The sequence below is a fragment of the Bactrocera oleae genome, chromosome 6 (assembly GCF_042242935.1).
Source record: "Bactrocera oleae isolate idBacOlea1 chromosome 6, idBacOlea1, whole genome shotgun sequence".
NCBI lineage: Eukaryota > Metazoa > Arthropoda > Insecta > Diptera > Tephritidae > Bactrocera > Bactrocera oleae.
In genome coordinates this window covers 67,961,198-67,978,522 of record NC_091540.1, presented here as the reverse complement: position 1 = coordinate 67,978,522, position 17,325 = coordinate 67,961,198, and the positions used below count along the sequence as shown (strand labels likewise).

Genomic DNA, 17,325 nt, shown 5'->3' with positions numbered 1-17,325 from the left:
AAAGCGAAATAAGAGTTATTATTCGCTTTAGATTTTCAGGAAGACGTGATTTATACCATTGTGTAGACTGTCGTTATTCTTGAGTTTTTTTATAGAAAAATTTTCTTCAGATATGGATTTCCACGCTTTGTTCACTTCTGTTGACATAGTCATTCAGTAATGATAGTAACATAACTTACATAACCTCATTGATCCTCCTCATGAGACTTCAGAGTCTAAGTGAGTGTTTTATAAAACAATGTCTTTACAGAAATACATGTTCCTTTTCTGTTGACCGAAAATATCTCCATATTTTCAAAAAATGTGTTATATATCTACAAAACTATCGTAAAGATCTCAACTTAAAGAAAGGTTATCGGAAAATATTTGAAAACGAATGAGCGCAATCAAGCGAAATGAAGAAAAAAAAGTAAAATGGTTAACTACGGTTGCACCGGACCTAGAATACCCTTAAAAAAAAAGGTTTCATAGAAGAACTTTTGGTTTTGATTTGAGGTGGTCGATTATGATCAATTTTTTCTGAGACTCTATTGTTGACTTGAATATTATTCTATGAAAGATTTCGTGAAGATATCGCGTCAAATAAAAAGTTTTCCTTACAAAGACTTCATTTTTCGACAAATCGGCAGCTTTTTAATTAGAAAGAGACGTGTGCGAAATTTCAGATAATTATCTTAAAAACTGTGGCTCTAGTTATATACAGATGGACAAACGAAGAGACATACGGACGTGGCTATATCGACTCAGCTCGTCACGCCGCTCATATATACATATATATTTTTTATATTGTAGTTGACGTTTCCTTCTGGGTGTTACAAACAAATAATAATCAGCGGTGTTGTGGACTCCAAAACAGATTTACATAGTTGTCCGAGTTGCAAACTAAATCTCATTTTTAAAAGTGTCACAGAATCTGATTGGTTTTTCGTCTTTTCGAACATATGCAAAACCAATATTGGAATCAGCTGTTGACTAATGTGACAAAACTTGTAAATTAATAAATTTGAAAGCGTTTATTAAATTTTAAAATACCGAATAAAGTCTACTAAAGTTTACATTGAGTTCCGCTATTTAAGCTTTTTTTTTATTGGAAGAAAAAAGCTACGAAAATATTAAAAGGAATATTTTAAACAAGCACAGTAATCCACTTGATGTACTAGGGGAATATCAAGCTTTTTTCCATAAAGTCAATAATTATGACAACCGCTAAAACTGGTTTCCGTGACACCCAAAACCGATACAATTTTTACGAAGTTTTCCCGCGATTGACAAGGAGTGAACCTTTTTAGAAAACAAAACAAGATTTTAATTTTCAACGAAACTAAATTATTCAAATATTTTAAAACTTTATCGAGAAAAGTTTATTGATAATAAGTGAAATCGGTAGATGGCGCTGCGATTTGTTCTGTTGAAAGTCCTACCTACAATGCCTTTTCACTTTACGGTTTATCTGTCGGTTTTATCAAAGATATTGTAGTTTCCCCCGAAAATTGTCCGAAGGAGCCATCATACTGTATATGGTAAACCCTGAGTATACAGGAGCTAAAATATTTCAATTTCACCTCGTTTCACTTTTTGCCGACCTACACAAACAAATTCTTTGTCAACCTTTGTTTCTATCCAAGCCCTTTTAGAGCTTTGCAACATGTCTCTCCATACTGAATTTTCTCATCATCTCCATAAGCAAAGAGCCGAGCGGAAATCCCACATTAATTCCGTTTAAGTTGCTTACCAGGCACAAACTGTAGCTTGTACGAGTAGATATGTCTGCATAGACACTGTGCTCGTCCGTCGGTCGGGCGGTTTATGCAACCGTTATTGGTCAATTGTCAATAGTCGCTCAGCGTATCATCAATACTTACTGTAAACTTTGAACGGTCCCCATTGTTGATTCGAACTTAATTGCTCTTGTTGATGCGGCAGCAGTTGTTGTTGCGGTTGCTGTTGCTGTTGTGTTTGCTTTTGCAAAAGTGATGACTTGTGCTGCAGCTGTTGTTGTTGTTGCTGTGTTTGCTGCATACCGGGCAGCGACAATGTCAATGGTTGCAAGGCACCACCAATATATGACGCTTGTTGTTGTTGCTGCGCCTGGCCATTTGCCAAGCTGCCATAGTTGTTGGCTGCCGTTGACAACTGCTCATTGGCACCACCACCACCACCACCACTGAGGGCAGCCGCGCCAGTACCACCACCATTCAGCAATGTTGTTTGATTAGCGGCGGCAATTATTGCTGATGTGGCATTCTGCACGGTTGACGACGATTTCAATTGTAAGCCACCCGTCGCGGTCAGCGTGTATTGACCGACTGCCGCAGCGGCTGCAGCCGCTGCCGCTTGTTGCTGTTGTTTGATTTGCTGCTGTTGTTGTTGCTGTTGTTGTTGTTGCAAATAAACGCTGAGATTGTGATGTGCGGCATTGGTGGGTGTGTTGGCGCCACTCGCACCGCCAGCAACACCATTGCATGTAGCGGCAGCAGCAGCGGCGGCGGCTGCGGCAGCGGTGGCATTGCCCAACAAACTGTGTTGATGTTGATGTAGCAACAATTGTTGCTGTGGCAATAGGTTGGCTGTCATGGCAGCCATGGCGACGGCGGCTACCTGCTGCTGATGCTGGTGTTGTTGCTGCTGTTGTTGTTGTTGTTGATGGTGATTGTGCGCCTGCTGCTGTTGCACGTGATGCTGATGATGTGGATGGGGCAACAAGTGTGTGGACTGCTGTTGCTGCTGTTGTTGTTGCTGTTGCTGTTGATGCAGCTGTTGCTGGTGTTGTTGGGCCAGTGCAGCTGCAGCAACAGCGGCATTTATGTTGCTGCTATTCACCGCATCGCTGAGCAAACGCGACGTGGATGTCATTAGGCGTTTACGCTTCTTCGGACGTACACCGGATGAGCGCAGCAGTGTCGACGAGCAGTAGCTATCGTAGAAGTAGTCCCTGTGTAAATGAGTGAGAGAGAAAGAGAGAGAGTGGAAAAAGTGAAACATAAGCAATCAAATGACGCACAAAGAGTTTAATTGAAATGTAAACACCGTTAAATGATGGTGATGGTGGAATCGAAAGTGAAAATATATGTATGTATGTATGCAGGGAGTATGATGCCGCAGAAATGACTTTGTAAAGGAGAGTGTTCTTTACTTGGTCTACATTGATGCGAAATTGCCAAAAATTACACCCATGCGTTCTTCTTTTAATCTATTTTGCATACTACATTATATTACTCAAATATTTAGGGAGATTTGGAAGCATAATTCTATGCACATTTTACTTCTGGTATCGCATGTTCCTTAGCCACCCTGTACTCTTCTAAATTCTTTTTAGACTAAATATCTTAGAATTTTGGTGAGATATTTTTATGAAACCAGAATTTTGAAAATACGTAGATTATTATGACCTGAACTGGGTACATTATATTTGCTGCGAGGTTTGTAGTTCCACGAAAGGAAACGTCGGAAACCTTATAAAATATATATGGTATGTAAATTATCAGATGAGCTGAGTCGATTTAACCGGTCTGTTGGTATATACGCGAACTAATCTTTCAATTTAGGAGATATCGCTCTGAAAATTTGAAGACGTACTTTTCTCTCCAAGAAGTACTTTTTTGGGGGAACCGCCGATATCGGACCACTATATCATATAGCTGTCACACAAACTGATCAATTAAAACTCGATTCTTGTATGGAACATTTTTAAGTTGACGAGATATCTTCACCAAATTTGGCATGAATTATTGCCGAAGTCAATGGTATAAACTTTAAAGAAATTGTTCAAGTCGGACCAGTATAGCATATAGCTGTCATACAAGTTAAATCTCCGAACTACTAGTAATTGTTTAGATGGAGTCACTATAGCATAGAGCTGTTATATAAACTGACCGATCAAAGTTCTTATAAGAAATTGCTTGTGTTTGTGAAGGTTTTTTCTCCTTTTTAGGAAAATTTTTGGCCGAATGGAACATATTTGCGGTCACCAGTTAATTAAAAATTTAGATTCTTACAATTATTTGGCACACACATCGATTACATCCGAAGTTGTCCTTCTTAATTGCTTATCAGTGCTTTCCAATGCAATAGAAATAGTAAAACCTGGCAAAAAAGCACATACGAGTACATTCTCCCATTTGACAATTAGTGTCTTGCATCGAAATGTAACCATTCTAACCAAAAACGACAAAAACGCAGTAAATCCGAAAGTCAAACACTTAAAAATTGCTGCTTGACAGACACTGATATTGTCAATATTCGCTGATGAATATACCATACATATATAGTTATATACTAACATATATATATATAAAGTGCAAACAGTTTACTCTTTACTCCCAACCACTATTAACTCTTGCAAAAAATTTAGAAAAAATTAAATGCTTCTCAACCCTTTAGCAAACGCTACAACCCACACAAATTTCTCACCAACTGCCTCACTGATTGATAGACACACATAGACACACACAGATACACGTAGAACTAAGCGCCTTCTTCGACCCATTCCAGCACCCTAAAACAAACATCATACAAGTGCTTAAACTCTAGGTCAACATGTTGCACGTTCGCTGCTTAGCCACCAAATCTGAGTCCACTGAACGCCACCGCGTCTCCCACAAGTCAACTCAACTCAATTTGCGGTTGTATGTCTGTATGTATGTAGGCCATTTTGTGTTTTGACCTTTCTGGCTGATTTGCGGTAAACGTTGGTTGGGCGGCTGTATTTTCGGTACATTTTATTGTCACTGTATCGAATACAATCTGTGTGGCATTTGTGGCTTGTGGTAAGTGGTGTGGCAACAATTGATGATTCGACAATTGTGTGTGTGCGTACACGATAAATGTGTGGCAGTTGCGGTTACTTTGTGGTTTAAAATTGTTGTTTATGTAGTTGCATTTAATGATATCTATTCCAGGTGAAATGTATACTGGTAATCATGCCCATATAGGGTGTTTTTAGGAGCTATAGAACGTTTATTACAAAAAATATATACATAAAAATGTTTTTAATTATCAACAAACTAAAAAAATCAAACCTTAATTTAAGAGGTTTCACGGCATTTGCAAAATTTTGTCAATGCGACATATTAATACAACTATCCTATTGATCATGCTGGACATTTTAGAGATTGGTAATGGTAAGTAATTTTAAAGAGCACTTATAAGGCATACAAATATACGCTATTCTCTATTTTCTTAACTCCATTTCATAGATAATGCGAGAAAAAACGAGAGAAAGAAAGCTTGGTGACCATGTCTAAAAGATCTTTTGAGAGATACATGTTTTGAGACATCGATAGTCGAAAAAAAAGATAATAGCCTACTTTTTAAAATTTTGATTTTAAAACCTGAAATTAGTTAACAACAGCTCATTTGCAAGTAATGACTTTAAAAATAAGCCAAACGCCATGAAATTTGTTGTATTAAAGCAAATGACTGCAAGCCCTATAGGGATAACTTTAACATGTGATTAACATTAACTTTGATCAATATATTTTGAAAATATTGGCAGATGTCGCTGAGATTCAAATACTAATAAATACATGTTACGTGGAATTTCTGCCAGTATTTTTGATAAAAGCATTTTAGAAGCATTTTCGCGTTGTAATTTTAACAATTTAGGGTATTGAAATAGTTTGCTTATTCTTTAGTACTAGAAAAAATGCCTTTTGCACTATTTTCAATAACTTAAAATAATTTAATTACAAGACATAGCATTAGTTTTCATAAGTTGAATTTATATAATAGTCGAAGGAGTTTGAACTCAGAAGCTCGCGTTTTTAATCCCTCACCGCTAGTTTTTTTAACTACCAAATAAACGAACTTAAGCTGTCTGTCTATTATTTATTGAAAAATATTATAATTCTGACTTTGCCAGAGCGTTTTTAAAAGCCTATCTATGTGCTAAGGAATGTATGGGTTTTCTGACTATAATATGTGTTAGTCATGTAGTGACGTTTAAAAATTTGCTATTCGTGCAAAATTGTTTGCAAATAAAATATCTAAGTTTCACAACTGTAAAGAATTACATTCTGTAATTGAAGCTAGACGATATTATAAAAATCTGTTGCACCCGTTTCCCATTTTCGTGTACTGTTTAAATTTTTTCGTCCAAGGGTATCCGAAGTTTAATTTGCGAAAAACCCAAAAATTTCCTACTGGGTCACAGACGTCAAGCGTTTGTTAAATATTAACTGTCAGCAGCACGAAAAGCACAACGATAGTGGCAACACTAAGCGACAGCGAGTAAAGTACACACATGTCGGCACTACATACACACATAAACAAGTTGGTCATCATTATCCCGACCGTCAACGGCAAATGTCTACGCCAAACAAACTGGCGACAAGTAAGAGTGCCTGCAACACAACGCCCAACGGTATTATTTTTGCACTCGCCGACAAACGGACACACGATCATTGTTTTTGTAAGCCGAGAAATATACAAATATGCACTCATGTATACATGGGTATGTGTGTGTGTGAACTTGCACGAGTATGCGTGTGACGCACTTGTAGTGTTGACGGAACACTTCAGGCCGCATATCAAAGCGCGAGCGCACAGCAAAGGCCAACGAGTAGTTCTTTTTCCGGTAGTGACAGTGGTTGATTGAAAAAAAGAATAAAACTACCATATACGAATCATCGTATATGTATGTGTGTGTTTGTATGGATCACCCTTTGGAGTGGGAAAAATTGTTGCCAACAAACTGCGACAAATCTCCTACAGTCCTCAGCTCTGTGCCGTCAGTCAGCATTTGCCAGCCGCCAAGCGCCCACAAGCCGCATTAAAACAAAGAAAGGTGGCCGCTGCCTCGCAGCCAACAAAAAGGACATTCGAGTGATGAATTGTTTGTTGTTATTTACAGAAAGTAACCGCACGCAGCGAAGTGCTGAGCAGAGAAAGTACACAAAAATTTAACTGAATAAACGAAATAAATTGTTGAAATGCCAGCACTTTCGTTTGAGGCGCAACAACTTTGCTGCGAATTTAATTTTTGTAGTAAATTTTGCATAAACGAACAAATAAATAAGCAAAAGCGTAAACTTCGGCTGCACCGAAGCTTTAATACCCTTCATATATACAAAAATTATTGACAAGAACTTTGTTCGAAAATTTTGTATGGCAGCTATAGGTTAAAGTGACTCGATTATCGAAGATTCGGGAAACTTGGTTTCAACCGATCAGTTTGTATGACAAATATACGCTATAGTAGTCCGTTATAAGCGGTTCCGATAAATAAGCAACTTCTTGGAGAGAAAAGGGCGTGTGCAGAACTTCATATCGAGAACTCTAATACTGAGGGTTTAGTTTGCGTACACATATGTACAATATATAGACAAACCGTCGGACATGGCTAAATCGACTCAACTTGACATGCCCATAATTTATATACACATTTTATAGGGTCTGCGATGTCTCCTTCTGAGTGTTACAAACTTCGTTACAAACTTCGTTACAAACTTAGTCTAGCCTGTTCAGGGTATAAAGAGTGTGATTAAGAGAAAATAGTGGAGGAGAGGAGTAGGAGTGGAAAGAAATGTAAACGGTTTAATGATATATAAATATTTTAAGTAGTGAGAAATTGGTAAAAGTTGGTGGAGTGTACACGAAGTAGCAATACTACTACTTTTTCTCAATATACCCTCTTAAGGCTCCATGCTCACGAGCAACAATAACGAGTGCTTAATGCACTGAGTAAGTTGGTGTGCGCCACTGGGGTTTAGTGCAGAAAATTGTTAAATGATTTGAATTTGTTGCGCATTTGTTACGTTTACACCAAAAAATAGAAAAATATATATAATATATAAATTACAGTTTTCGGCAAATAACCGAACCGAAATAGAAATTTAATTAAAATGCACTTTGAAGCGTGAATTGGGACATTAGAGTGTTTCACAACTACGCCAAATATAACCTTACTCTCAAAAGTAAATTTTTTTTGTGCTGCACATATGTATATATTTATATATAATGATATATTTATTTACACTATTATTCAATTGCACACACATGCGCCTTCAATTGCTTCCAATTTACTCTACTCTGCCGCTGATGGCTCAAAAGGGGACAGATGTTTACAATTCGTTGGTCATTAATAAATTTTGCTGCCAATACTTGAGCACTGCAATCAATCATTCTCTTGGCAATGCTATTATATTGGCTGAGGGTACACACCTTTCGAGCTTTCTTTATTTGCTGTAGTAATACCGTTATTACTCATTCAACGTAATGTTGAACATGACAAGTACAGACGGGTTTATTTATATACTATGTATTTATTTCTTCGACAGTTTCTAAAAATATTAATAACCCACTTGCTTTTACAGGGTGACTCGATTAATTATTTATTTTAAAATATTGCAAGACTTGAACTTTATTTAGTTTTTATAAAGAACAAGAAGAATAAATGGATAGTGGTCGGGTAATTTATACCCGAGTAATCACTGAAACAAATTAAAAAAATGTAGTTTCAAGAAAATCGCGTTTATAGATAAACTGATTGAGTGAATTTAAATGAGCGGCTATACTTGAGAAAGCTGTAACTCAAAAACTATTTGAGCTATTGCTTTTAATTTTTAGTATGTTATTTTTAAAGGTATAATCTAACGAAATATGAAAGCAATATTTGTTTTTTAATTGCTCATCAAGTGTGTCGCTTAAAGAAATATTTATAAAATTTTCTAATTCGATTGATAAACTCCTTTATTCTATTTACATTGGTTAAATTGCATACTTATGTAATTTTTATACTTTCAGGCTGTCCGTAGATAGATATTCTATTGAGTTATTATTTACATTTGTGTTTTAATTATTCTTTGATTTAACTTAAAATTAATTTTAGAAGCATTAAATGCCATCCAAACGTTTGTAAAAATTTACGAGAAACTTTTTTATCCCAAAAATACACTCAATGACTTAGTATATATTTTGGACAAAAAACTACCGCATTTTAGGCTACATTTTCAGATCGCTCAGAGAGTGATGTTCACGCACATAACAAATTTTGTTAATTTTTGAAAATTGTTTTTAAGGTTATGGATACGTTATATTCAGAATGATTTGTATTAGTTGACTTTTTAACTTACCAGTCATTTCCGGTTTTCGAGACATTTTGTCGTTTTCTACCTATTTGGTGTGGTTTGGGTTCAGCGACCATATTGACATCTGAAATAAAAATGAAAAAATTAAATACTTAGGTATCAACCCAAATTCGAAAGAAAACTATAAAGTTTACGCTTAAAACTGAAAACAGATATATGAAGTATCTTATCATAGATGGGGCTCCATCGATATGACGCCTTGATTGATTAAACAACCTAAAATCGATTTGGGAAGCAAAGGCAGTATATTCTCGTCATTGATCTATAATCGTCTGATGGTTCCAAAAATATGTCTCGGAACATCCTAAAAGTAAGTAATAAAGAGTCCTAGCATAATATAATAGAATCTAATTAAGGTTTGCCAGGAATTCGCTAGGTGCTCTTGACGTGATGGGATCCCTATTCGTAAATATGTATATGTATAGATCCAAGAGCAATATAGGGTAGGCATTAGGTTCACGCAAGACCTCCAACAACCTCTAGGCTTTATAATCTACAGAACCACCTTTTGCTTTAAAGTTTGGTAATCAAAGTGTACCGTTTTATGCTAATTTATACAGTATTTTTAATATACTCATTTAAAATGGAAGACGCCACTCCAGTGCCTATCATTCTCACTCTAATCTGTTGCGCTTTCGTAAATTTTCCACAGATCAGTCACAAGATTGGTTCTTCTGTAACAAACAATGGAACGAAATATCTAATATTCCAAATATAGATTTAATTGGCTTATAATCATTCATTAAACGATTTCGGGCGAGTCCATCAAAACGCTTTCTTTCTTTTTTAATTTTCATAAAAACTCAAATAAAGTCCTAGTATTCTTTGAAATTTATTAAGTACACGTTTCTAAGAAACTCACGCCAACATTTTTATTAATTTATGAAAAAAAAACTAAAAAAAAAAAAATATGGCCAGAAAACAGTTTTTTAATCAATCTCTAGAGATGTTAGAAAAAAATCCAAACGAAATTGAAACAACTTCCGCCACGCAGAACACAGTCATTTGTCTTAATAAAAGTCGCAGCAGATTTTTCAGACCATTTACCATTCGCCACTCGTCGCTCGGCACTCGACTCGGCTAAGTTAGTGAGCTTGACTGTCAAAAATATTCAAAAACATTTCCACACCCATCCATAACCAGTGAAAAGGGTGTGACAACCGCAGAAGCGGCAACAAAAATTTTTTAGTAATATTCACCCGATGTTGTGTACGCCACGCCACGACATGCCACTCATCATAATTCATAGAGTCTGCAGGCCGTTGTTAAAACACCACCCTCTCGCTTTCTTCGTTTTTTTCGACTCGCTGTGCTAGCCGACGCGCCCACTCGTTAAAAAGCGACGGTTGCCTGGTAGCGAATACTAAATCTTACATAGCGTACGCCGTAAATTTTGAATATTTTTTCAATTCTCTTATTACGGCACTTCACATGCGGCTAAATGAGTGGACTCACACCCTACACTCGCTGACAAATGCAACTACAAATTGCCAGTAGGACTGTCAGCTTGACTGGCGGCAAACAGCCACACTCTTGGCGCTACTCAATCACTGCTCTCGCAGACGGAGCGGCTGGGCAGGAGCATATACAGTGGCGGGTGAGCTCTGCCGTCTGTCTGCTTGCTATAATTAAGATTAAGGATAAGAAATAAGAAGGATTTCCGGACGACTTTAAGAGCTAAGCGGCAAAGCGGTTTAAATGTGCCCGAAACGTGGTGTGAGTAGCTCGGTGGGTTGGTATGTGATGATGATGACTTTTACTATATATTTTATTATTGTTGGCATTCCATATAGTTGGTGAGTACTTGGTACTTATGCGGCTGGACTGTGTTAGGATGTGCTATGGCAATTGTAGAGCCTCCCTTCTCCTGTGCTCCACCCGACTCTATCTCTAGCTCTTGGATTCATTGCTTTATCAGTTGACTGCGCGCGTAAATGGAGCGTGTCAACCAGAGTCGTTTAAAGCATTTCATTGTAGAGTGCGGGAATTAAAGACGAAATGAAGCTCAAGTAAAAGAATGCTGCGGTGGCTTAAGCAACAGTTGGCCGATGTGTAAGAGGGGTAGAGTGAGAGCAAGAATTTCTCCGTAGTTAAATAAAGAAAATTTACTTACCATAAAATCACCGAGTTCTCCTTTTTATTTAATTTATTTTGCAGTGGAGTGCATTTTTCCGATTTTCATGTGACTAATTGAATTCCATAAAGCGCTGGAGCAAACGCCCAGCATGCCGACATTTAAGGTGGAGAGTGTCACTGCCTGTGCCAATTTTCATTTTTCTACAGGTGGCTGGCCCGTGTCGTCGGCAACGAGGTGTCGTGAGTATGCATGTCAATTATGATGTGTAGACTGTTGCATATGGTGATATATGGTGATATATGCTAGTGAGGAGTATACAGATGACACCAGCTAATATGAACTTCATTGCATATTTTTATAAGAAAAAACACGTATTCTCTCTAGTTTTCTGTGGGTCTTAACATAAATGCAGATAACTCGAAAATCCTCGTCTTAGCATAAGATTAACCTAGCATATACTAGGGTTATTTTGGATATGATGCTCATTGTTGATACTGATACCAAAAATTTTTTAACTCTGGTTAAGATTACAAAACAAATGACATGTGTTAATTGAGGCTGTAACAAGAATTTTTTCAACGAAACCGATGTTTATATTGGAGATGACAGTAGTTTTTCCAGGGTTTGGCTTAGAGCTCCGCTAGAAACTTAAATGCAGATAAATGCAGAGCTCAAAAATATCTCTTTGTTAACAAATAAAACCTTCGAATTGGTTTCGGAGTGTCAACATTCTCTTGTTTTAATCATTAAGATTGTTTTTGTTCTTCTTCTTCTGTGGCCTTACAACCGTGAGTCGATCTGAACCGTGAACACAAAATATCCACAGTTGCCAGTAGAAATCACGCCAGTTCTACATCCCAAGTACAGACAGGTCCTTGTGCACTTAACCCTTCCATTGGATGCGTGGGGGCCCTTGCTTCCGTTGCCCACTTGTGCGAGGTTCGAGAATCAAAGAAGCTTTACGCTGGAGCATCGTCTTCAGTGCTTACAACTTGGCCTAACCAACGTATTTGTTGGATTTTTATGCGCTTAATTATATTCATAACGCCGTTGAGGTCACACAGCTCGCGGTTCCATCTTCTTCGGTACTTAACGCTCACACGGACGGCTGCAAAGACCTTGCTCAGAACAGTTCTCTCGCACGCTCCAAGTACTTTCTCATCTCCGTTCGTCATCGTCCATATTTCTGCGCCATATAATAGGAAGGGAATGATAACAGATTTATAGAGCTTTTTTTTTGTTCCTTAACAGTCACATAGCACTTAATATTTAATATGAAATTACATTATATGTGGGAAAAGTTCAAATCATTGGGCGTCAACTGCTCCATGTGCTCCTTCATTCGCGACAAATAATCAGAATATATACATACACTTACATACATTCACATATGCATACATATTCGGCTCTGCAGTTTTTTATGTAAAAGTGTGCGAGTAAAAGTTGTTTGTGCATCGCTGTTAAGTGCATTAAGATGTTCTCACTGAAATCGCATATTTTCTGCATTGTTGAAAATAAATTCGCACCTCAGCACACAACCGCGCATTCCACTCTCTCCATAAGTACCTGTGTATGTATGTAAGAGTATGTGTACTATGGTGCAACAGCTAGCAGAAGGCAACGCACTTACCGGTCGAACCAGCCGGTTGTGTTTTCCCACATTCACATTAACACTGTGCCTGCATGGGAACTCGTAGATATGTATATAAATATACGGTTACACAATGTCGAGAACAGGTGAAATTATTCATATGCAACTCGATGATTTTTTCAGTAAGAGACCTTGCCTCTCTGAAACAGTCATATTTATTTGCCAGAAAATGAGTGCAGTTGTATATATACAATATATATGCTTGTATGCATGTATGTATAGGCATGCATCTATGTATGTGTATATTTAATAACATTTTTAAACGTTAATGAAATCGTTGGATGCGCACTTATTACATACCTACATATATTTCTATATCCTTCTGTGTTGCGCACACATTCGCCATCACGCAACAACAACAACAACAATAAGGAGTAACAATTTGCCAGTATTGAAATTTCATTAAGTGCACATTATTGCCACGTTTAAATGAAGTGCAACAAAATGGGCTGCGATTGGTTCATATTTTCGCCGTTGGTTGGTTTCTTGTTTAGTACCGGAAGAAGTGAATCACGGTTCATTTATTTTGAACTTATGATACAACAATCTCATTTTCATCGGAAGTAACGATGCGCTTTGAAACATATGGTATTTATATGTAGTCATTTTATATTTATAATGATTGTGTATACTTTGGTTGGAAGTGCATTTAATGAAAACAGTTTTATTTGGAGCGGAGGTTTATTAAAACTCTCAACAATATGCAAAATTATTTTTAAGTGTCTTTGGAAATGTAAAATATTTAAGCCAATTAATTTTTTTGCAATTTCTAACCTCAAACATCTCATGCATCTAAATCTTTATCAGTTTATCGAAATGCTGCTGTTAGAAACTTTACTATGGAAGCATGCTTAATACCTAGAACTCAGATAGCACAAACTAAGGACAAAGAAGTATTCAAGAAAGCTTTGCTCAACATTGTCAATGTTGTTGAGGCAGAAGCATCAAGAAGACAATTCTAACTACATCGATATCGACAATTCACAACACAGAGTAGACATTTCAGATACGTCATATCACTCAGAGAGCGTCTACTTACACTTTCATAAACTCTTTAAGCTCCAGAAGGAGCAAAGAACTCAAATCATCACCGATCGCGAAGAGTCAAGTCCTTAGTATATTAAACTGGTACCTATTCAAATCCAATTACTACACCCCAAATGTACGCATTATACTAAACACCCCTTTTATATGATCTTAAAGCGGAATAGTTCCCTTGCCGGACGCTTATTATTATGTTAGATAACGACGATGACAACTCTTTTACACAGTAAACAGATTTTTGAAACCGCTTAAACAACAACCAAAATCCAAATAAAAATTTAATTATTCGAGTAAAGATTGATAATTCGACGATTTAGCAGTAAATCTACTCCCTTTTTGATGCAGTTAACTTCAGTTTGAAACTCCTTATATGGAGAAAGACCAGTGAAGATTGAAATAAAGTTCGCGGCAGTATTGAGTTTCGGTAAATTGCCACTCCAGAATAGAGAAAAGTTATAACTCAAAAATATAAGCCAGCGGCCTGAACATAAAATATACTAATCTTTTAAACTTATCAGTTGATTTAGAAGAATTGAATTCGAGAAGTGTGCAGAAAACCATTTCGAAAATGTAAATCAACTACCATATGTATAATCAGTATTGGTACTCTCACCTAAGCAATACGAAGCCAATATACCAATAGACCATGATGCAATCAGTCTGAAATGAAGCCTAAAATTCTTTACTGCTGTTGCGGCCCAAGACATTTACAAAGTTGAGACATTTTTTTATAAACCTCAATACTCCCACACCATCAAGACAACAAAGTCGTTGTAGAAGCATGGACTTATCGTAAAATTTTCACAGATATACAATATGTCCCATATATATTTATATATCCTTCCAGTAAATTTATAGTGTTTTGTCATCCTTTAAGTTCAATGGTAAATATCTAAGATTATTGACTCAAAAATGAGTTTTTTTCACCGAAGAGATTTACAAAAACACCAGCTTCCGCTTGTCAACAAAAATATATTGAAGAAAATGTCAGAAACAGTAACGTAACGTATAAGGTTTCTCGCTTTGAGTCAAATTGCAATAAGGACACGGAGAGAGCAATGCAAAGCTTGCGTGCCTTAAACTGACTTTGAGCACTATCTAAATATCTAGGACATTTCGAATTTAAACGCAATTTTCGAAAATTCAATAGCAGACAACTGGCCCACACGCTGCCTTGCTCACTACCTTGCTTGCTTGAGTGAGTCGGAAAAGAAAATTCGCGTAGTTGTTAGAGAAACTTGGTGCATCCGCTTTGCGGCCAATACCCCGGAAATGAAAGAGAAATTATCGCTGTTTTAACAGCAACTTGAAAGGATTGAATGAAGGCAAGAACAAGCAGTGGATAATATAAAAATTTAAAATAAAATAAATTTTCAAGCTAACGGATTGTGAAGAAGTCAAAGAACTGCCTGTGGAACAGTCATGCTTACGTATGTGTGTGTATGCGCGGGTGTTGAAAGGAATTTTGAGCGGCAGGCGAATGAAAAAGACCGCAGACGCGCCGCCGACACATCGAAGGTTAAGAAAATGCGCTTGCTGGGGGTTGGCCGCAAAGTGAAGGACGGTTTAGCAAAAAGTCGGAAGAAGTACGCAGTGGCGAAGTAGTAAAATGGCATAGTGCATTCGCCGTCGACGTTGTTGCACAGTCAGTGAAGCCATTAAAAGTGGCAGTTACAAGAAACAGATTAAGCAGTAAAAGTTTTAGACGGCCAATTGGTCGTCTGTTTTCGCCACTAACTGGGTTAGGCTGTTGGAACTTTCGTATTTTGCGAAGCTAAGAAGTTTCAGGGAACTCGTAAATTAAATTGAAATTACTCTTAGAACATATTGCTTACTTGTTTTAGTGTTTTATGTGAAGTATATTACTAATTTGCTAACTAACCTTTTCAGCTGATTATTGTTCTTTCGGGCGCTTTGAACGAGGTTCACCAGCTACTGTCCACTCGGATGACGATCGTTTTTATTCTGTACAAAAATACCGTTTGTTGCGTTTAAACATGACCACACACTGCTCAGAAGCATCAACACGTTGTCGGTCAATAGTCAGCAAACGCGGCACCTACTTTAAACAGAGCTTTGTCATGGACAAATGCTCATACGATATAAAGCCAACATATTCTTTTGAAAACCCTTGCGATGTCAGCAATATCACGCAACTTCACTTTCCGATCATTGAAAAAGATTTTGTTTGGTTTTGTTTAAAATGTTTTTTGGTGTTACAGCCTCATTTGGACGATTCTTGGTGTCTCTACGAACACGTTTGAAGTCAGCAAACCAACGTGTTATTATGGTTTCAGATGCCCCAGAAGAAGCTAGTTATATCACGAAATAATTATCGAGATTTTGACGACTTCCAAATAAAGCAATGATTTGAGTAATCGGTTACTCAATTAAAGCAAACTGATATAACCATTGTTAATTTTATGTGATGATTGCTAATATTTTGGCTTACAACGTTTACTTTGGGAATGAAAAATGAAGCTAGGACAGATAATTTCGCAGCTTAAACTTTAAAAGAACACAAAAACAAAAAAAATAAGACCTAAGGGAAATTAAGCCTAGAACAGACAAACCAGAGTAGATAACTTATTTTGTCTATCACGAAATTTATTTTAAACTATTTACATACAAATATATAATGGATTTATATACAAATATATAAATAATCAGGATGACGAGACGAGTTGAATTCTGAAAGACTGCCTGTCCGTCCGTCTCTCCGTCTATATGTGCAAGCTGTAACTTAAATAAAACCTGAGATATAGTAATGAAAGTTGGTCTACCTGGTTCTTGGCGAAAAAGTGAGGGCAAGTTCGTAGATGGGCGTAGCGCACCACTACCACGCCCACATAATGCCCTTAATCGAAAATTTATAAATTGGCATAACTAAACCGGAAATTAAGATACAAAACTGTTATTTGGTACAAGAAATCGTAAGTTTCTAGCAGCATACCGATCTAATACCTTTATCTCTTTGTTTCACCTACGTCAATATTTCCATTTATTGGATCCACATTGGTTACTTGAACTATCCATTAGGACTGAGCGAGAGACTCTGAACCTCGTCATCAACCAATATGCAATTGACTAAATATTGAATTATCGAAGTTTCTCGGTCTCGGATAGATCTAAATATAATATACTTGTAGAGTAATATAAAGGACTCATAGTCATAGGCAACTTCGATGTTCTGAATCTTAAAATTTGGATTCAATATTTCGTAACTTTGCTTTGTCCCCTTTCTGAGTCTTCAATATTTACAAATGTCTATTAATATGCATATCACTCACCCAAAGTTTGACTCAGCACAGTGCGTCCATCTTCGCCGTGACAAGCATTGCGTGCATCGAAAGGATTTGTGAACTGAACGAAAGCGTAACCCTTATGCATTGATATGCCTGAAAGCAGACAATGAAAATATTAAAATTAGAAAAGTTGCATTACGAAAATTTGTAATTAAATGTGCT

General features: G+C 36.9%; 1 protein-coding gene across 1 annotated transcript in view; it reads right to left on the bottom strand.

The window, feature by feature from the left end:
* Positions 1-17,325, bottom strand: part of LOC106623731 (putative uncharacterized protein DDB_G0271606) — a 106,768-nt gene that overhangs the window by 11,967 nt on the left and 77,476 nt on the right. The window contains exons 5-7 of the mRNA XM_036364373.2: positions 17,149-17,256; positions 9,072-9,150; positions 1,863-2,932 (exon numbers count right to left, since the gene is read on the bottom strand). Of these exons, the coding sequence (XP_036220266.2) occupies positions 1,863-2,932; positions 9,072-9,150; positions 17,149-17,256 (1,257 nt within the window). The remainder of the gene's footprint in view (positions 1-1,862; positions 2,933-9,071; positions 9,151-17,148; positions 17,257-17,325) is intronic.